Source organism: Bolinopsis microptera, chromosome 10, assembly GCF_026151205.1.
Source record: "Bolinopsis microptera isolate Bmic1 chromosome 10, MBARI_Bmic_1.0, whole genome shotgun sequence".
Classification (NCBI taxonomy): Eukaryota; Metazoa; Ctenophora; class Tentaculata; order Lobata; family Bolinopsidae; genus Bolinopsis; species Bolinopsis microptera.
Genome location: NC_087081.1, coordinates 15,257,190 through 15,277,198, shown reverse-complemented (window position 1 = coordinate 15,277,198; position 20,009 = coordinate 15,257,190). Strand labels below are relative to the sequence as shown.

General features: G+C 36.8%; 5 protein-coding genes across 8 annotated transcripts in view; 2 read left to right on the top strand and 3 right to left on the bottom strand.

Moving 5' to 3' along the window:
• The window catches only part of LOC134822081 (1-phosphatidylinositol 4,5-bisphosphate phosphodiesterase beta-4-like), an 858,242-nt gene that overhangs the window by 455,380 nt on the left and 382,853 nt on the right, over nucleotides 1-20,009 (top strand). The gene's annotated exons all lie outside the window — the stretch shown is intronic.
• LOC134821950 (asparagine--tRNA ligase, cytoplasmic-like) overlaps nucleotides 1-20,009 on the bottom strand; it is a 55,250-nt gene that overhangs the window by 11,184 nt on the left and 24,057 nt on the right. Inside the window, exon 1 of one of the 2 annotated variants that reach the window (XM_063832779.1) lies at nucleotides 5,872-5,875. The exons of the other annotated variant lie outside the window; for it this stretch is intronic. The gene's annotated coding sequence lies outside the window, so the exon portion shown is untranslated. Of the gene's footprint in view, nucleotides 1-5,871; nucleotides 5,876-20,009 lie in introns of those variants that run through there. 2 annotated transcript variants of the gene reach the window in all.
• On the bottom strand, nucleotides 37-4,959 carry LOC134821951 (threonylcarbamoyladenosine tRNA methylthiotransferase-like). 2 transcript variants are annotated; one of them, XM_063832780.1, is made up of 11 exons: nucleotides 4,613-4,959; nucleotides 4,364-4,439; nucleotides 4,063-4,179; nucleotides 3,797-3,893; nucleotides 3,467-3,606; nucleotides 3,139-3,265; nucleotides 2,639-2,757; nucleotides 2,425-2,526; nucleotides 1,880-2,209; nucleotides 615-841; nucleotides 37-383 (listed from the first exon to the last, which is right to left on the bottom strand). In XM_063832780.1, exons 1-11 carry the CDS (start codon nucleotides 4,766-4,768, stop codon nucleotides 252-254), a joined length of 1,623 nt encoding a protein of 540 aa, XP_063688850.1. In that variant the 5' UTR covers nucleotides 4,769-4,959; the 3' UTR covers nucleotides 37-251. The 2 variants fall into 2 exon arrangements, with proteins under 2 accessions (XP_063688850.1, XP_063688851.1); XM_063832781.1 differs by having other exon boundaries at nucleotides 4,609-4,775.
• Nucleotides 4,962-5,445, bottom strand: LOC134821954 (uncharacterized). Its single transcript, XM_063832785.1, has one exon. It carries the CDS (start codon nucleotides 5,423-5,425, stop codon nucleotides 4,988-4,990), a length of 438 nt encoding a protein of 145 aa, XP_063688855.1. The 5' UTR covers nucleotides 5,426-5,445; the 3' UTR covers nucleotides 4,962-4,987.
• On the top strand, nucleotides 10,140-18,649 carry LOC134821688 (coiled-coil domain-containing protein 191-like). 2 transcript variants are annotated; one of them, XM_063832395.1, is made up of 17 exons: nucleotides 10,140-10,221; nucleotides 10,333-10,494; nucleotides 10,683-10,824; nucleotides 10,954-11,123; nucleotides 11,270-11,373; nucleotides 11,810-11,903; nucleotides 12,016-12,414; nucleotides 12,575-12,670; nucleotides 12,906-13,027; nucleotides 13,204-13,334; nucleotides 13,623-13,898; nucleotides 14,145-14,270; nucleotides 15,238-15,401; nucleotides 16,274-16,420; nucleotides 16,615-16,785; nucleotides 16,944-17,098; nucleotides 18,049-18,649. In XM_063832395.1, the coding sequence occupies exons 1-17, from the start codon at nucleotides 10,141-10,143 to the stop codon at nucleotides 18,191-18,193; spliced, it is 2,685 nt and encodes an 894-aa protein (XP_063688465.1). In that variant the 5' UTR covers nucleotide 10,140; the 3' UTR covers nucleotides 18,194-18,649. The 2 variants fall into 2 exon arrangements, with proteins under 2 accessions (XP_063688465.1, XP_063688464.1); XM_063832394.1 differs by having other exon boundaries at nucleotides 14,097-14,270; nucleotides 18,049-18,294.

Below are 20,009 nucleotides of genomic sequence, written 5' to 3'. Positions count from 1 at the left end.
TGGAATTGAAGGCGGTATCTCAATAAATAATTCCGGTTGAGATGGGAAAGAACACGTTTATTATTTACAAAATTCCCTTTGAGATTCAATAAATATCAGATTGCGACAACTACAGTTCAGCCTAGTCCAATTCAATCGCGTGAAAATTCGGGTGTTATGAAGCGAAGACAGGCTGCTGGAACCAACTATCCAACAATTCAATGTATCCAAAAGCTTGGTCAGGGCACGAGTGAGCAAGTTCACTTTCTCTTTCACCGGTGGTTTCTGTACAGAATGTAAAGCAACTGAAACATAACTCCGATAACGAGGACTATCAGGAAGTTCCACACGTTGCTCTTTGTTTTTATGTTCTGTACCATGTTGTATGGATTCAGCGAGAACGCCTGAAATAATAGCATCGTTATTTTAGTCAGTAATAAGATTATTTACTGCAATTACAGTTGGAAATGATAGCTTAATTCATGCCAGCAACATATCAGTTTATGACAGTTCTTTATTAAAGGCAATCTGAAGGACCCAATTCAGACCCCAACAAATAACTTGTAAGATGAACTTGAAAAGGACCAATATCTTAAATACAACTTTAATTCTGCGGAGAAATTGACTGCTCTTACCACTTTATTAGGATTACTGTAAGAAGATGGGATATTCTGTATCTCCCCCTCCTCGATAACATCTCCTTTTAAGTAATGTTTCCCTGTCTCCATTATCCTAACCGTCAGGGATTGGCCCATGTATCCCTCAATCTTCGGGACTAAAACTTGGTCGTAAAACTTGTTGTGTCCCACGTAGTGTTTGTTGTCTGTAGCTATCTCAGTTATCAGAATCTGCTGTACTTCTCCTGCAATTAAACAATTATATTAAACCATCAATTTGACGGTCAGTGTAGATTCACTGTATAAATGCAATGCAATGGTCATTCATTTAGCTCTTCGACCAAATGTTGACAACATCATCGTTCAAATCGAGTAAGAAGAGAGGCTATGATATTATAAGAGTTATTCTCCGGCAACGAAACTGACAGTAAAGGAGCGAAAAACTAAGAAGTAGCGTGCTGTGGGCGTACGAGTAAGAACTACATTATCTATTGTAGTCACATGACTGATACAGGAAACCCAGAACAAAAAGTCTCACAAATTAATTTACAGCTTTTATTGTACAATGATATTTACAGCTTTTATTGTACAATGATATTTACAGCACTTATTGTACAATGATATTCACAGCACTTATTGTACAATGATATTTACAGCACTTATTGTACAATGATATTTACAGCACTTATTGTACAATGATATTTACAGCTTTTATTGTACAATGATATTTGCAGCACTTATTGTACAATGATATTTACAGCACTTATTGGACAATGATATTTACAGCTTTTATTGTACAATGATATTTACAGCACTTATTGTACAATGATATTTACAGCACTTATTGTACAATGATATTTACAGCTTTTATTGTACAATGATATTTACAGCACTTATTGTACAATGATATTTACAGCTTTTATTGTACAATGATATTTACAGCACTTATTGTACAATGATATTTACAGCACTTATTGTACAATGATATTTACAGCACTTATTGTACAATGATATTTACAGCACTTATTGTACAATGATATTTACAGCACTTATTGTACAATGATATTTACAGCACTTATTGTACAATGATATTTACAGCACTTATTGTACAGTACAATGCCTGCAGCGCCGCGCAGGTTCTAACACGAATTAAAGCAAAAACTTTGGTCATTACCTTTGTATTGTAAAGTTAATGTACTGACTAGCAAAACTAACAAGATAATAAACAAATTAATAAAACAATTATTTGTTTACTGAAAAATTGATTATTTATTTATACAAACCTAGTTTGTGAGTGTAGGGGAATTGTTTCTGAAATATCTCTGACGCTTTCTTCGTTCTCAACTTAACTTTATCAGCTGGGATCTTCTTCATACGAGCAGCAGGCGTGCCCGGTCTAGGAAAGAACTGGTTGATGAACAAACTGGGAAACTTGTACTTCTCAATCAGCTCCAACGTCTCCTTGAAATCCTCCTCCGTTTCAGTGGGGAACCCGCAGATAATGTCCGTTGCTATGGTGATGTCAGGAACTTTCTCGCGCAGGAAGTCCACCACGCGGCTGAACTCTGCACACGTGTACTCGCGCTTCATGTCCTCCAGTACGTTGTCACTTGCTGTGGGAGAGGAGGTTATCTATTAAAAGGGAATGGTGACATGAGTATCTTTAAGCTATTGCATTTTCTACCAATATGTAAGGGTTACCTTTGACAGATAACATAACCATTATATTAATGACGCTAAAAAGTGAATACGTAGTTTCCTACGACTACCACTAAAATCATTAAATTATCTACTAATTTAAGAAAGTTATCCACACATACAAACGAACCTGCTTGTACTGGTACATGTAAGAAGGAGTATACCCGGGGATGAGACAGGATTTTAGCCATGTCCTCCAAATAATCCAATATATAGGGCGGGTTTGTCATACCTGAGGAGTAACATTAAAACCACTACGGTTAAGGGTTGTGATAGCGATTAGTTCGAGTAAGGATATTAATACCAAGTTTCTGAAAAATGGAAAGGAAACAAATTGAACTAACCTAATCTGAGCATGCAGCCCTCAGGGATAATCTCTACGAACTCGTATAATAGATCAGGCAGTGTCACGCCGATATCCCTACCGTATGCTCCTGTATCTTCTGACGTCATCCAAACTTCCCTGTAAAACAGTTTCCAGTGTTATTATTAACTAGACGATAGACATTTCATTGGGGTATTGATTGTATCTCTGTGGTGTGGATATTATCAACAATCCAATTAATTCCAATTGATTGTGACACACAACTTCCACGTTTTCTCATTGCCGAGGAAAACATGATACAGAAGTTGTGTGCAGTGCTCTTCCAGTAAATGTTGCGACGTTCGGAGAAATAACCGAACACCAAATCAGGATACTGGAGTGTACCATTTGACCGTCAATATATATGCGCGATTCCGTACCAGTCCATCACGTACTATGTACTCCCTAAAACACTAAACCGAACTTCGTTGAATTCCACAAATACTCAATCAGTTAATCAATTAGTTCATTAGCAATAACCTGACACCCTCAGCGAAACTCTGCACACCACGCTCCACAATGTCTGCTATTGGGTAACTGCCTAACTCTCCACGTGCGTGCTTAGTTTTACAGTACGTGCACTGGTTCAGGCATCCCGTGTTTATAGCTGAAGGGTTCGGGTGATTAGTTCATTTATTGAAGAATTTATTTATCTAATCTAAGATTCAATTTGATTGGTTTTCATTCAGAAGAGTTAACACTTTTAATTTAAGTGAGACATCATGGATGGTAACAATACACATGAATCACATCTATAAAAAGTGAACATCCTTATTCTAAACACATCAAAACATACATTCGAACCTACCAATTATTTCAATGAGGGGGTTCTTCCTGATCTTTGGAAGATGTAAGGACGCTCCCCCTAACTTCTTCACCCCATCTTTCTTTTGTCCGAACAGTCTGACGCTGTGACCTTTGAATGTTTCTTCCACTACTTCAACCACTCTGACAAGTGACAATAGTATGTTTTTATTTTGGGAACATGAGGGTTTCCTTAGCGACTCCATATATTTTCTTTAGGAGGTGGTTGAAATTTTCTGCAAGATTTTTTGAATTTTTCGACAAGATTATTCACTTATTAAAGAATATAACCACGGACAATATAAATTATAATAATAATATAAATTATAAAAACCTGTCGATTTGTTGTACTCCAACTATGCTCAGTCCGGCGATAAACTTGGTGTCAGGTGCACCTTGTGAAACGCAACCAGCTACAACTACCTTCTTTCCTAGACGGAAGTTCATTTACAATCCAGAATCAACATACAAAAGTTTTTAACTTAGGCATTCATTTCTGACGCGACAGTAATGGGAGAAGTTGCGATTTAATTTTAAGCCGACAATCTATCAGAAATATTTCAATATTACCCCAAAACGGTATAAATGTCAAGAGCTAACCCAAACTGTGAGCAGAAGTGATGGAATTCCTCAAGCCATCTTCCGAGGGGGTCTTGACAGTGCAACTATTAAGTAACCACAGATCTGCTGACATTGCATCGTCCGTTATCTTGTATCCTGATTAAATGATATGTTAATTGTCGAACTTTCCTAGTTATATGTAGATTGAATGCGCATTGCGCGTGTACTCAGTACTCAGTTCTTACACCGCACAATTGCCAATCTTAACAAATTCAAGACAAATCATAATCAATTAGAAATCATTATCAATTACGAATCATAGGAGAAACATATTTCTCACCGTACGTAGCAAGGAGCCCGGCCATGTACTCAGAGTCACTGTTGTTATGTGAACAACCCCATGTTCTTACGAATACCTGCAGTGAAATAGGTGATAATTTCCATGTAAATTAGAAGTGGTGCAATCAAACGTTCTGTGTTCATATTCATGTAGTGAAGTAAGGGTAAAAAGCAATTGATGGTAACTTATGCAGTAATCTTTTAAATAGTATTTTAAAATTGAAATATATGAAATGTGTTGTTGACCTACACTCTGGGTCCCAGGAATCACACTCTCAGCGACTGGAGTCTCATGCTTCAGCTGTGTGCTGAACTTCTTAGGGATGACGCGCTTGCGTGGCACGCGCTTTGTAGGTGTGTCACCAACAGTGCTCGCAAGATCCTCTATGTCATCCACACAAGACATACAAGCTAGATCATGAAGGGTCAATATAGAAACCAGAATGTAATGGTACAGTGAATATACTGTAAACAACAGTGAATCTGATAGCTGAAATGATATTATTTAGCAACTAGTTTAAAACCATTTTTGACATATCACTCTCAATTTCATCTTTTTTACTTCTGTTGCAGGTTCAAGTAGAAACAATGAAACATAATTTGGTTCATAAAAACGATAAATAACTTATTTCAGAGGGATAAATCTTGAAGAGTGAGTAGCACCAATTCCGGGTCGACCGTGCTTAACTGGTTTATAAGTGATAGAGAACTCTCCCAAGTAATGTCCAATCATCTCTGCTTTAAGTTCAACCTGATTGAAGGTCTTGCCATTGTAAATTCCAACGACGGATCCAACCATCTCTGGGGTGACGATCATGTTCCTCAGATGGGTTCTGACAGCCTCTGGTTTCTCTCCATCAGGGCAAACCCTCTTTGCCTTCCTCAGTTTCTTGATGAGAGCCATTGGCTTTCTCTTGAGACCACGGGTGAACCTCCTTCGAGCTCGGCAATGTACAAGCTGTGTAAGTTCGGCACTGGTCATGTCAAGAAGCTTGTCAAGATCGATACCTCTGTAGGTGTACTTCTTGAAGGTACGTTTCCTCTTGACTTGTTCGTCAGCCATGATTTCAGTGCTAGCTCCTGAGTGATATAGATTAGAACGATACCTCAAAATGTATGTACAATACTAATTGAAAGATAGAAAATGAAAGATCACATCATCTCATGTAAAGCAATAAGCAGAGAGCAGCACACTGCACAAGTAATGGAAATGGTTCGTTGGTACCAAATTGTGCGAAAATCACGATAGTAATTCTAGTCTCATGTCTATCATCGATTTCGGCCAAGAATAACCAGGCAATTTCGCAAGCTCGGTACCAATAAGAGTGTCTAACAGCTACATGAGTGGCACAATGGTACAAAATAAAGGGGATTAGCTGTCTAGACAACTGTACAAATGATTCAATGGATATGAAATCTTAACACAATCCCATCGACTTGAGGGGCAGGTTGTAGATTTGAGAAGTGTTCAATTTCTATTACGAATGATACAACAACAATAAAGTTGAACAATAAATGTCACAATTTTGTGTGTAAAAATTGTGCTTTCGATGTGAAAAACTGGATGATTCTTGACGCACCCTTTCCCTTCGGTGGAGTATTACATTTCAAAGATGACTGCAATTTATGATCATTTTAATGCAACATGTATCAAATGTGCACGGATAGAAGCTAAACACCTCTGAACAACTATTCTACTATAATAAGTACTATTGTTGACCATGTACTGCAGAGTGCAATAGAAAGATGCAAACTATTTTAACAGGGTCCCTTTGCAGAGATGACATAAGCCAGGATCAACATGAGGCTATCAACATTTCAAACCGTGCAACGAGTCTCACGGTTATTCTCCTAAATAAATCAAATACCTTTTTGTTTAATGCAGCCAAGCTTTGGAACGCTGTTCATAAAAAAATTTTAACTTCAAGCAATTGCTTAGAAACGTCCATTAGCTTGATAAAACTGAGAACAAAAGCACTATTAATACAAACACAGGCAGCTGACTTAAAAGATACTTGGACTCCAAACAATTTTAAATTGCAGTAATCAAGTCTAATTGCAGCGGCGCACACTTACTATTACTATCATGATTGTACTATAGACAGAAAGTCTTTCAAATCGATTTTGGGCGCTTTTTAACCAATTGTTGTAATATTTTTAGATACTAAATATCTAAATTTATAAAATTTTTTATCGGAATGAATTAATTGATTGACATTTAATAATTTATTCGGTAGGTTTATCTGGTATTGATATTGATTATATTGATATTGTTATTATTGAACGAAGCTAACTCTAGACATAGTTAATACTACTTCTTTTAAGAAAGGGACTTGGAGTATAAACGACCAAGTTTGCATAAATTTCTATCCAACCAAGAACTCAGGAGGCAAAGGTGGGTGCGTAAACTTTTGGTCTGCACTCTCCGATCCTGTATCACCCTGGATTCTTCTCGACGTATCTTTGTAAAAGGTATATACCTTCTAGTCAATCTCTTGCTACTCCAAGTCCCCTAAGATATCTGATCTAAAGTTCGTGCTAGTTATATATATAGAAAATATATTTTTGTCTGCTTTAATTGATACTAAATAAAATTGTTATTTTCTTGAAATTGTTATTTTCTTGATTTCCCGATCATTCAGAAGAGTTCGCATAGAATATCCTAGTGAATAGAGGGTACTACCTTGATCATCATTTAAAACCCTGTCCTATTCATGGCGTACAGTAGTCAATCGCAGCCAACAGATTTCTTATTCATAAGTTTCGCTGTCCATCCATTGCACAGTCAAGTAAAAAGAACTTCCAGATCAAGACCATCATCGAAAGCAAAGAATACAGATAATTTCCTTCTATTCTATCAAAGTACAGTCCAAAAAATATCGTGATGGACACTTCTTTAAGAGTTTTCGCATTGGTGTGCAGCTTATGCTTGGGAAATATTAAATGTCGTTCGTCAGAAGATCAGTGATGTAAAAGATTCACAATTTAGTCTACGATCACGATCCCTACTTGCTCAAGTCAATAGACAATCAATATTTGTCGAAATTAATCGGCCAACTAGATAAGGGATACCTTGACATATAAGGGAATAAATATCTCATAAATTTGTTTTTATTTATTTTTTAAATTAACGGTTTTTAACATTTTAACTTTTTTATATGTAAATAAATTATGACAATTATGATAGTTATAGAATTTGTTTGTTTTTTAATGACGAAGGCTGTGAAATGTTCACAGTTCTGATAATGAGGAAATCAGAAAGAATGTTTAAAACTAGTGATGATGTTTATGTCATTATTCTTAATCTAATCTAATCTATCTTGACAAAGGTTTAAGCATAGCAATGTGGCAATCAACCAAGTTTAGACTTTGTGAGAAGCTGATGTTTGAACAGACACAAGAAGATTCAAGGAATTTTATTGATGACATCTGAACATAGTGCCATGGACATCGTAAATCGACATGCGAGATCGTTCCGGCGGGAAAGTACTACATGTGTAGGCGGTGTAATGCATGATACTGTAAACTACGAAACTACCAAGATAATATTTTTATCATCGCAATTTCGGTAAAGCAGTAAGCGCTCGATTTTTGGGATACAAACCAAAATAGAGGACAATATGCGCGGCACACATTTCCATTCAATAATCAATATTATTTTTCAACAATTGATTTTTAGAGCTGCTTCTGCATTTTGTGTCGATTTATTAGCATGTATTATTTAAAAATGGAATGAATTAGGCACGCTTGAAAATTTCAATTATTGCAATTTAATTTTTAACTCTCTGAATTTGCATTAATAATATTCAAATGATATTACAATTCATTTGTTATGTAACTTGATGTGCTTTTTTATAAAATGAAAGGTCTTATTACTTAAACATACATTTTTATTTGATATGCCAAATAATTTTGTAACACATTTTAAACGCAAAATTTAATTAAACTTTTTCAATTGAAGAAATTAAGTTTTCCTGGTTGTTATCACAAAAAACATTTTTCAGTCTAAAATAAAGCCAAAAATGAAAAAACCATACTTAAAATTTTTAAGCAAATTAATTTTGTTGACATACCAACATTTGTATGTAAAGCTAAAGCTGTATTAAACTTTAAATTAGCTGGGCTGCGCAAAATAATATTACAAATAAGCTATTATTGTATTGTGTATTATTTCAAAATTTTTTAGGCTAAAAATTTACGGTAAAAATGTATATGCGCGCATTTAGCGTTTATTACTTAAACGGGCCATGTTCAATGTCATGAACAAAATTTTCCACAAATCTTATAAATGATAATAATTGACTAAATTTATTTAATACAATCACGGTCAAAGATGATTTAAAATGAAACTAAAAAAACGCGGCGCGCATGATTTCGCCGGTTTTTACACTGTAGTATAAAAATCGAGCGCTAAAGAAACATTATCATAATATGTTCACAAGAATACCTTATGAGTGTTATTGTTGCATTCAAGAACACTTTATGCCTTAACTTAATTTTTTTCGTTGTGTAACTTGATTATTGACTATATTTTCGCGTATCCTCATTGATGTGGAGTTCTTGCTCTAACCAGATCCCTTGTGCTTGCATGTAGTAGCGTGCCGCCGCCGTGAAGTGATTGGAGTCCTTGTCCATACTAATTTCCATCGTTTTTGTCACATGCTTTATCCGTCAAAAGCTAAAGACGACTCTATGTGTGTTTATTTATTTTATAGATCTGTCCAATATTTTTGACAGATCTGACAGCTCTCCTGCTCAGTGGCGTAACATTGCCTGTTGGCGCCCCCGCCGAAAAAGTGCCCACTTGTTGTGGCATCCCTTAAGATGGCGCCCCTCGCACAGCGGGATCAGCGGGGCCCTATATATGAAGTAAGGAGATATTGCAGTAACATTCGCATAGAGGCAGCCGTAAATTATAATAGTAACAACTTTGGTCACATTCCATGCTTGTCATAATGTTCAACAAGACTGTTTGCTGTAGAATTTTATTCTTTGATGCTCATTGCGAACAATCTTAAACTCCAGATTCTTTAGAATTTATATTGAATAGATGTAATCATCACTGTCAGTGAGAGTGTCTATAGTTTTTGCATACATTTTTTGTCAGAAGTCTACAAATTGCATTTTGTATTTCGGTATATTGTCCATTACCTACGTTCTGCTTTCATAGTTTAAACAATAGTGAGTTCTAAATATACAGCTTTAAACCGACTATGTATGAATGAATGAAATACCTGACAATCTACACTCCTATAAAAATTAAAAAAGCATGAGTAACTCGTAGTGATGTATGATTTCTAGAAACTTTAAATTAAATTTGGCGCTCACAGGTCCTCATGATCATGTGATTGCCGCATGAGGTTCTGTAAATGCGCAGGGCACCTTCGAGCTTATATTATTCACCTTACTGAGGCAGTCAGCCAACGCGCGGCTTTATTTTTATGATATGATATGTTTTGATTGTTATTAATAAATTATACCAAAATTTAAATTTGTTTTCCTAAAAAATTTGTTTTCCTATTTGATTCTGTAATTTGTTTATATACAGTAATACATCTCTAAACTGTGCAAAAGCGTTACCATATCCATAAAAATAAAAAGAATTTGGTCTTTCTTTGGCATCCCCTACACCTTTTCGGCAGCAGAGAGGGAGGGGGGGGGGTTGGGTGAGGAAACACCGAGTTTACGTCACTGACTGTAGTGAAGCAATGTATTTTACTTCACTACATAGATTTTAACAAAAAATTATTAATGATGTTTTAACTCAACTCAGCTGCTATGGCAAAGGATCTTTTTAAATGGACACCCATGACGGAAGACCTGAGGCCTTCTCGCAAACCGGGAAAACGCATTAAAAAGGTACTACAGTTTCAGTTGTTCATAATTTAGGTATTATTAAAACTCTTTTAGATTGACAGATATCGCATAACATACTATTGTTACATTTAAGATAATGTTATTTGGTTTCAGGCACAAACAAGGAAAAAAGTAGAAGCTTGGATGAGTAGTGCTGATAAAAATGTTTCATTGAACAATTCAGTTGTTGATCAGTTTGGTCCTGATCATCAAACTGACCAACAATCCAACAACCATGACACCAATGAAGACGACATTGACATCTGGCTTAGAAAGGTTGGCTTATATTATTGATTCTTAATACTCTTTAAAAAAGACTGGGAGTCAGATACAAAAGGTTTGTGTCTCATTGACATTAATATTCCAATTTGAAACATTAAAAAAAAAAAAAAACACAACAAATTCAATTGCCGCAAAAGATTCACTGCACAAAAAACTAGTATGAATATAATTAACCATTTCAGGTGCGCAAAGCAGCAGATGTTGCAGAATCTGATGTTATCAATGACTATGCAGCAGAGAGTGCCCATCACCCCCACACCAAAGGAGTCCCTGATAGTGATGTCAGTTCAATGTTTGCTCAAATTATCTCTGACTACATCCCCAGTAAGTAGTTTCTTTTGGGCATTATAATCACATAATATAAATGCACTAATGATACTGAGAATATTGCTCATTAAAAGCTGAGAATATTTGTCCGAATATTTGTCCGTACAACAGATGTTTGTTTTATAGATTATGACGATAAAGAAGACCACAACACATCAGAAGAGCCCACGTCAGCATCCACACTTCCTCTAAATGATAGGTACGATGCTGTTACTGAAGCAAAGAGCATTCTCAACACGTGGTTACAGAAAAAAACAGAGATCAACCACGAGGAGTTTCTGTTTGGTGATGAGAAGGTAAAATTACAGGATCTGTAATGCTACGTGCATCTTTTCAGTCTCAGGAAGGATGACAAATTTACTTCGACATTTATACTAACTAGTAGTAACCAAGATGAGCTTGTTCATCATCACTTATTCTGATATCAACTAATTTTTTCCAGTACGAAGTGATGGGAACTGTTTCACCGTCTTCAAAGCACGATTTAACTTCAGAACTGTTAGATTGTGAAGAGGATGACGTGGCAATAGCTCTCCAGCGTCTCAGGTAGGATACAGTAGGATACAGTGGGATAAAGTAGGATACAGTGGGATAAAGTAGGATACAGTGGGATAAAGTAGGATACAGTGGGATAAAGTAGGATATAGTGGGAAAAAGTAGGATACAGTGGGATAAAGTAGGATACAGTGGGATAAAGTAGGATACAGTGGGATACAGTGGGATACAGTGGGATACAGTGGGATAAAGTAGGATACAGTGGGATAAAGTAAGGATACAGAAGGATAAAGTAGGATACAGTGAGATAACCAATATTACTGCGGTCATCTTTTGCTTTTAAGAGTCAACTTTTGACATTGATAATATTAATGTACGACGTACGTGATAATGAAGGTTTGTTAAAAAATGTTGTCAGAACATACATATTTGTCAGATGTCAAGATGTAAACTATGTGTTTTGATTATATATCGGGATTTTTTCTAGGTCAGCTCCAGTCGAACAGAAAGTCATCAAGAAGTTGACAGCAGTGAAGAAAGTGAAAAATCCGGCATTATCAATTGCAGCTAGGCAGGAACAGGTTAATATTATATCGATAATGAAGATAGGTAACAAACCAGATTACAACTTTTAGTGAGCCAGAAATTTTTGGCTTTGAAAATATCTTTTACTCGATATTTTCTTAATCTCAGGCAAAGGAACGACGACGAAAAATGGAGGAAGAGCGCTCACAAAAATTAAAAGAAGCAGCCGAGAGAAAAGCTGCACGGGCAGCCGCAGAAATTGCATTGCAGGAGGAGCGTTCAAGAAAAGAAAGAGAGGAGAAATTAGAAGAAGATAAAATTCAAGTAGAGATGGTCGCTTTGAGGAAGAAAATCAGAGAAGAACAGCAGGAGAAGCTTGTTATATACGAGAAGAAAAAAGAGAAGCAGACAGAGTCATATAAAGCAGAACTAGCAGCAGAGTACAGACAAGTTGTAATGCAGAATGCAGAGGAAGAGGTAAAAAGGAAAAGGATTCTTGCAACGAGGCATATTTTATTGAAACAACTTCAAGAGGCGGAGAGAAAGGAAATGAAGGAGAGATATTCGGTAATATTTTCACGTGATTAAAAAATATTTCATTCACATTTATTGTTAAAACCTTGGTGGTTCGACACTGACAGGTATTTTTGTATCTCACCTCGATGAAAATAAAACGGCTGAATCATATTTTGAAGAGTAGCTTACTAATAACAGATTTCCTGTGTAGATGTTACAGCGAACATTTACCAAATGGAGAGAAGCCACACTGGATGGCAGAGTGATCTACAACAAAGCAGTCGCTCTCCACGAGTGGAAAAGTCAGGTTTGATTTTTAACAGATCATATTTCTTGTGGAATGCGGAGTTGACAATCGGTCAAATGATTGAAAACTGAAAAGGAACTTAAATCTTGTTAAATCTTAAACAATCCACTCACTTTACCGATAATCACGCAATTAAAATGATAATCTCTTTAGTTGTTATTAGTCCTAATTAGTTGTAATTAGTTGTATTTAGTTGTAATTAGTACTGATTGTTACTTATTCTCTTTGTTTACAGGTAAGAGCGTGGCGCCAGTGGCGGTCATACTGCCGGTTAAAACAAGAAAAGAGAGATGAGAAAGTGAGGGAAGCTATGTTTAGAGAAAACAAGAAAGTGAGAATAGCTGATGTTCACTACCAGTAAGTAACTAATTTAGTAACTTTAGTAGATTTATTATAGACCTGACTTTACCAGTAAGTTTATTATAGTGAATTATTACAAGTGAGCCGTTTCAATTAATTATTGTACACGGCAATGCTATAAAAGGGTTTTCATCTTCAAAATAAGGATAAAGACTAAAGAGTCGCACATTCAGGAAGTCTCACTTGCGCTACTACTTCAAATACTGGCAGTACTGGCATCGAACACGTGTTCAAGAAAAGAGAGAAGAGAAAGATGATTTAAGGAGGAAACAGCTTATGGAGCAGTGTCTTGCAGCTGCAGTGGGTAGGTACCATCTACGCGCCAAGAGGGGGGGGGGGGGGGGGCATTCAAGGGAAAACAACAGCTTTTTGACACCACTGACTACCATGTTGTATAATTATAGATATATCTATTTATAATGATTGATAGTTTATTAGAATGTTGCTTTATGATTATTGTTGTAAATATCATTGATAATAAATTTGTTCCTTACAATATCATCTACCAACAATCTGCAATCCACATCATTAAATGTAAAATTCTAGTTTGCTTTATGTGTGATACAATGAAATCATCTAACATGCCTTTCAGAAGTTTCCAGAAACACCTCAGCCACCACGAACGCCTCAGTCACCAGAAACGCCTCAGCCACCAAAGACGATTGTCCCAAAATTCCCAACAACCCAACTATGAAACCGAATTACGACGGTGCAAAGTACTCAAAGAAAAAGAAGTTGGGTATTAACTTTGCTGGGCGGGGATCAAAGTCAGGGAATAATAATGTAGAAGCACAAGAAAATACAGAAAGGGTTGGAGTTGAAAGAGAATCTATAATGGCAGCTCGTAAAGATGTACTGCACAAATCAGGTTTGATACTTGTAGTATTCGTGTATACTGTACATGGAGATAGTACATTTCAAATAGCCATTTTTTGGGCATATCTTTTCCTATCTCAAGTTTTGACACTCAGTTTGAAAATTCTAGGTTTTCTCAATAATTTGGTAAATAAAAATTTAGTAAACCAACCAAATCTTGATTTTTAATGAAAGTAATTGTATACTGTAGGAGAAGACAGAAAAGCAAACTCGACAAAGTCAGCACCGACACCTCAAGGTCCTGTGTCAGTTCCAGTTCACAATCCTTGGGACAGTCCTGTTAGGCCTTTAATATCTTCAAACAACAGCAGAACAGTCGGAATTGATAAAGCTAAGGAGAACAAAATTCCTGTGGCTCTTAGAGGTATGTTTCAGGAAAATATTCAAATTTAGATAAAGACGTCTCCTCAGTAATTCTCGTGTGATGATCATTTGTTGCTGAGATATTTATAGTTTTCTACGTGCAACTTAACTTTAACTTTTAAATATCATCGAATCTGCAGGTGTAGTTTGCCAAAAGCTATCTACCACCTTCTCCAACTCTTGTTAGAATTCGAAACAAATTTAATATTGGCCGCAGATCAGTGCTTTAATTAACTGTCCTGTATTTTGGAATTTGTACTGTAGGCGCTAACTTTTAGTGACAAATGTGTAATGAAAGTATACTTTTCGGCAGCTAGTATAAATCAATCAAAACACGCCGCGCGCGTTTGAACTCGGTGGGGCGCCGGCCGGCATGGTCATCACGATAAAATCTGCTCTACAAGATCTCAATAACTCTAGGTCGCCTGTTCATAGCAGTAAAGAATACCCCACATCTTAGCTGATGCACAGTTAATATAGCTATTATTTATCGATCCGTGGCCCGGGCCCCTGAAATATACTGATTTTAGATTAAAAACTGACTTTTTATTTGTCGACTTCATATTCACAACCATGGTATCTAACCAAGTTAAGCATAGTAACCTCGATGTGGGTTAATCGGTGTAGTACATGACAGAAATCAGTTTGGGCCCTATGTAACACACCTGTTAGCTTGTATCATACTTACTTTACTTGGGCTAATTTAACCGCAATGATCGCCAGCCTGGTTGTGGACCGCCCAACAGGGTTGTAGAACATAAGAGGGCGGATGAAGCCTGGTCGGGATGTAAGGAAGTTCAAATTTTGTGTCTCTATTTTAGCTAATTCCATGTTAAGGAGAAATATGTTAGAAGATAGAACCCTTGGTATACTCCCACATTCTCTTTCCTAATTAGCCCCGATTTACAGTTTCTAAACGTTAATAATTGATAATGTCACTTTCATAAATCTTTCTTTAAATTTCCAAGGAATGGAGGAAAGGGCAAGGCAGCGAGCTATGAGAAGACAGGAAATAGAAAACCGGAAGGTAGAAAAGAAGCAAGAAGCGGAGAGATTTAAGATCGAGGAAGAGAAGAGAAGGGCTGAGGAAGAGGAACAGAAACGCCAAGTGGAGAAAGAGCAAAGATTGAAGGCGAGTTCATTGAACCTGGTGAAAATAGGTTTTTGCATAACAAGAAATTTTGAGTGCTCGAGACCCACGTCACTCCAATGGATCCATTACTGACAAAAAAGTTTAAAGTGTGCCATTATGGCGTTTGACTTTAATTGTGTTCTGAGTTTGGTCTTATAGCACCAGTTTAAATTGGACCGGTATAGCATTGAGTTTGAGACTTTCTTTGGTTACAGGCTCAAGGTGCAAACAACGACGGCATGTTGTCGTCTTTATCTTTTCTTCCTATTTTTGGATCGGAATAGGTTTAATTATGAAAAATCAACGAATAATAGTTTCGTTAGACATGTCATCTTGTTGAATCCTGCTGAAGATTAGAAGGTTGTCACCAGTTGCACTGTTTGATAAAACTTACCTTTAATAAACCCAATCTTTTGCTTCTGCCATAAATTTACACCAATTTGTCTCTAATATTATCCGTATTATCCATGTCTAGTCAACTAACAGTTAAACATGCTATCGAAACTGCAGCTTCAACAACTTTGTTCGCTAAATAACTTAACCACGGAGCTACAACGGTATTTAAACCCAAGCTTTTACTCTCTTACTTTATTTACCGCAATTATAATTTACTAAGTGGAGTGTATTAGAGTATCAGTGGGCGACCGCACCCGTCTCGCCGGCATTAATACCCGACATCAGACTTAGAGTTCAACACCAAAATTTCTTCGTTTTTCTCTAATATTAATAACGAGAAGTTAGCTGCTTAACCTTTCTGTTTTTTTCTCTTCATAAATCCGATAAGGTATTTATACCATATTCAGACGATTGTTAAATAACCAAGTTAAACTACATTTTAGGCCTTAATTTTCATACTGTTAAAATTGCTTCAGGAGATAGCTGAAGCGAGGGAAAGGGAACGAGCAAGGTTACAGGAGATACAAGCGATGAAGGACAAAACGTTGACAGCTATTAATCACTATCATGTGAAGTTAAAAGTGAAATATGTTTTAAATCCCCTCAAGAGACTTTGTCAAAAGGTTTTTATCCTAAGCATTCACATCCACCTCATTTTTTACTTAAATTTACTTCGGACTCTAAACTTCTCAGATTTGTTAATAAGTATACATCGTCAGTTTTCTACCCAGGAATAAAACTAAATAAAACTGAATAAAACTGAATTAACTGAATAAAACTTAATTTAACGTTTAGTGTTTAACTATTTGTCAACCAGCTTAAAGACGAGGAAGGTGAAGCTGCCAGGCACTATGATACAACGTGTGTCGCCTCCCATTGGAAGGTCTGGAAACAGCACCTGGAAATTAAGATAATTGAGAAAGAAGAGAGGGCTACTCAGTTTTACAGAAATCTCATTTTGAGACAAACCCTCCGATCCATGAAAAGGGTAAGAAACCCTAAGAAAAGAGTATTTCTGACCTTATTTAAGATCTCGTATCTGTCGAACGAATATTTCAATTTTGAAGTTTCTACAGAATCAGTGTAAATGCTTTAACAATGCTTGATATAACAAGAATGTTTGATAACATGCCTGCATCCCATAAGGCACTGACGTTACAAGAATCGTACCAGCGGATATCTGACCGACACTATTCGCGCTCGTTACGAGTACGAGTTCTGTGGTCCTGGCAGGAAGGCGCGAAGACGTGCGTAGAGGAGAGGGGAGGGTTGGAAATCCGTGCTGTTCAGCTCGATCGAAAGTAAGTTTTAGTATTTTCTTGGTTATTCGTTATTCGTAACCAAGGATGACATAGTTTATATTTATATTTATATTTTAAAGAATAAGCATTACAAACGTTCTATGGCAAATCATCTTCGTGAATTTTGGAATTTGCAGAATCTGAAGCCTTATTAAATGAACGACTTATTCTACTGTGTACTGGGGTACAGATTTGGGTTATCTAAAAATGTTACTGTCTTGCACTTATCACATGAACTCTACTATACATCCGAACACACCAAGAACATATCAATAATTTCTAGCATCTGGTATGGAATTGTGTAGGCATTTAAGGAATGTAACAACGAGCTTAAAAGGAATTTGGTTTTTGTTACCTTCGACTAGAATTCATTGGAAGTCATCCAAAATGGGCTCGGTCAAATGACCTCCCATCTTTTAAAACTTGTAACTTTATTTAATTACTCGCTATAATGTATTTGCCCTAATTCTGCGACTATAAGTTAGTAATTTTTCTAAAAAGCATTCTAGAATGGGTTCCATACATAAACACACCATAGGAATTCGGAATTTGTTGTGTTCAGCGCAAGTCTAAGTTTGTAAAACGTTGTTTAACAGTTTCTCTTCGTATAAATTCCCTGAATTGTAAAAGAACTTTGTATAAGCAGACTTTTACTACGATTTATTGCGGGCTCAAATTTAGGGATCTTTAAAAATTTCCGTTTTCCGAATCCAATTTCTTTATAATAACACCCTGAAAACAAAAGAATACAAAAATCCATATTTCACACCACCAATAAAATATAAATTGTGAAAACACGTACAACAATCGTAAATAGTTTAATAAAGACGCATATGTTCAATTAAATCGAGCTATTAGTCAGTTAACCTCATTTACGACCAATTAGTCAATAAACAGGGAGGTAGTAGTTGGACCCCCCCTAAACAAGTAAATAATGAACTATGCACCAGGATAACCCTGAGAAACCACCTGCTCTTCTGGCACCGACTTACACCCCAGCTGGTGCGAGAACGAGAGGCTGATGTAAGGAAGAACAGGATGCGAAGCATGGTGGCGGAACTTTTACCTGACTTCGCTCCGTCGGGAAGCTACTAATCAGATCATTAGATAATTAGTTGATAATTAGATAATTGGCTGTGATTAATTCCGGCGTCAGAAATGCTGATGTCAGTCAATTATATGATTAGAGAACAAGTACTGACGAACATTGATGTCAGAAGGTCAGGATCGCTAAATACTTACGTTAACTGGGCTGATGAACAGTTCGAATTGACGATAATGTCCGATGAATATTTTTTGTAGATAATATTAGAGTTTTCTGTTATCACTGTAAGAGTGTTATCTCACTGCAATATTTGTTGTTCTTGATGTGTTTTTTAAAAGTTTTTGGTGTAAATACATTTTATTTTGAATTATGATACGATATTTAATTCTATCCTTTTATTAGTTGAATTTCTGCTCTGGATTTTGCAGCGCACCAAACTCGCTGCTCATAATAATTCTCCCGATAATATCTCTAAACAGTTTCTATCTAGATTGCAATCTATTAGTAAACAAAACTTAGTCATTATGATAAAACTAACACATAAAATTGAGCATAAATATAATTCTACGTTAACTCCTTGTACAATTTTTATAATCCAGCGCAGATAACCACAATATGCTCGTCTGATTAAATCAGGAAGTGGTGGCTGATGAATCATAATATCAGGCTTAATTTTTATGGAACTACTCATCTCAATTTGCTGACCATACCAATCATTGCCGATTGTTGAACTAAAACTTACATCCCTCGCTCATAGCAGTGGCCAATAAACATCTTAATCCTCTTGCCATTCTGCTCATCCGAATTATCCCAAAAAGGTTATTATTAGTGCCGAACAATAGTGTCCTCTCAAGATGTGGCCCTATTCAGCACCGCAATAAGAAACATGAGCCAGACGTTAGACCTCGTATACTCCACCAAATACCAGGACACGTGGTTTTGAGACACGTGGTTTTGACTTGGTACTTCAACCAGGATATGTCACGTGGTCACATGTGACCTTGCAGCTTAAATTGACGTCACAACGACTGCTGGAAGGAGTCAAACGGCCGGTCTTGTATTTAGTGAAGTTATAGAAAATTTGTAAGAAAGCCAGTGACGTCAAAACTCCGAACAACCGTACTGCATCTGCAATAACTCTTCACTCATTGGTTCACAACAATTTTCCCGCTCGTTCATTGGCTGAAACCAGCAATGGCGGTGATGAACGAAATTACTCTCTCCCCCACCTTCACCACGCTCAACTGCTCCTTATGTCACGTGGTGTGGAGTTTACCTAATTTCAGAGTCTCGTGGGTTGCCTAGTTACACAACACCACATCACGTGATACCCCATTGGTTGCCTAGTTACACAACACCACATCACGTGATACCCCATTGGTTGCCTAGTTACACAACACCACCCCACGTGACACCCCATTGACGTCAACTCGGGCTACTATGACGCACTTCCACGCTTATTTGCTAATTGGTATAGCCGTATTGTGCCCATCAAATGTATTACTTTTTATTGTGCTTGCATAGACACAGATATTAAATTTGATCGGCCGCGGGAAGGTGTTTGAGTATAGATAGCCAATCGAATAAGTAAGTTTGTAAGATAGTGTTACGACGTACTGCCGTACTGGTGGTTCATTGTCAAGGTTGCCAGGACAAGGCTGCATCAGCCTCACCCTCTCTCCCCCTCTTTCTCTCTCTCTCTCTCCCCCTCTTTCTCTCTCTCTCTCTCTCTCTCTCTCTCTCTCTCTCTCTCTCTCTCTCTCTCTCTCTCTCTCTCTCTCTCTCTCTCTCTCTCTCTCTCTCTCTCTCTCTCTCTCTCTCTCTCTCTCTCTCTCTCTCTCGCCTCCCAACCTGTTGTGCAACAAC

Excerpts from the sequence above, each read along its gene's own strand:
- LOC134821951 (XM_063832780.1), bottom strand. The coding sequence starts at position 4,768 with ATGTCTTGTGTGGATGACATAGAGGATCTTGCGAGCACTGTTGGTGAC. Across the intron at positions 4,440-4,612 it reads TGATTCCTGGGACCCAGAGT|GTATTCGTAAGAACATGGGG; the intron begins GTAGGTCAACAA and ends ATTTCACTGCAG. Across the intron at positions 3,266-3,466 it reads CCCCCTCATTGAAATAATTG|CTATAAACACGGGATGCCTG; the intron begins GTAGGTTCGAAT and ends CGAACCCTTCAG.
- LOC134821688 (XM_063832394.1), top strand. The coding sequence starts at position 10,141 with ATGGCAAAGGATCTTTTTAAATGGACACCCATGACGGAAGACCTGAGG. Across the intron at positions 12,671-12,905 it reads TCCACGAGTGGAAAAGTCAG|GTAAGAGCGTGGCGCCAGTG; the intron begins GTTTGATTTTTA and ends CTTTGTTTACAG. Across the intron at positions 13,335-13,622 it reads GTGTCTTGCAGCTGCAGTGG|AAGTTTCCAGAAACACCTCA; the intron begins GTAGGTACCATC and ends CATGCCTTTCAG.
- LOC134821954 (XM_063832785.1), bottom strand. The coding sequence starts at position 5,425 with ATGGCTGACGAACAAGTCAAGAGGAAACGTACCTTCAAGAAGTACACC.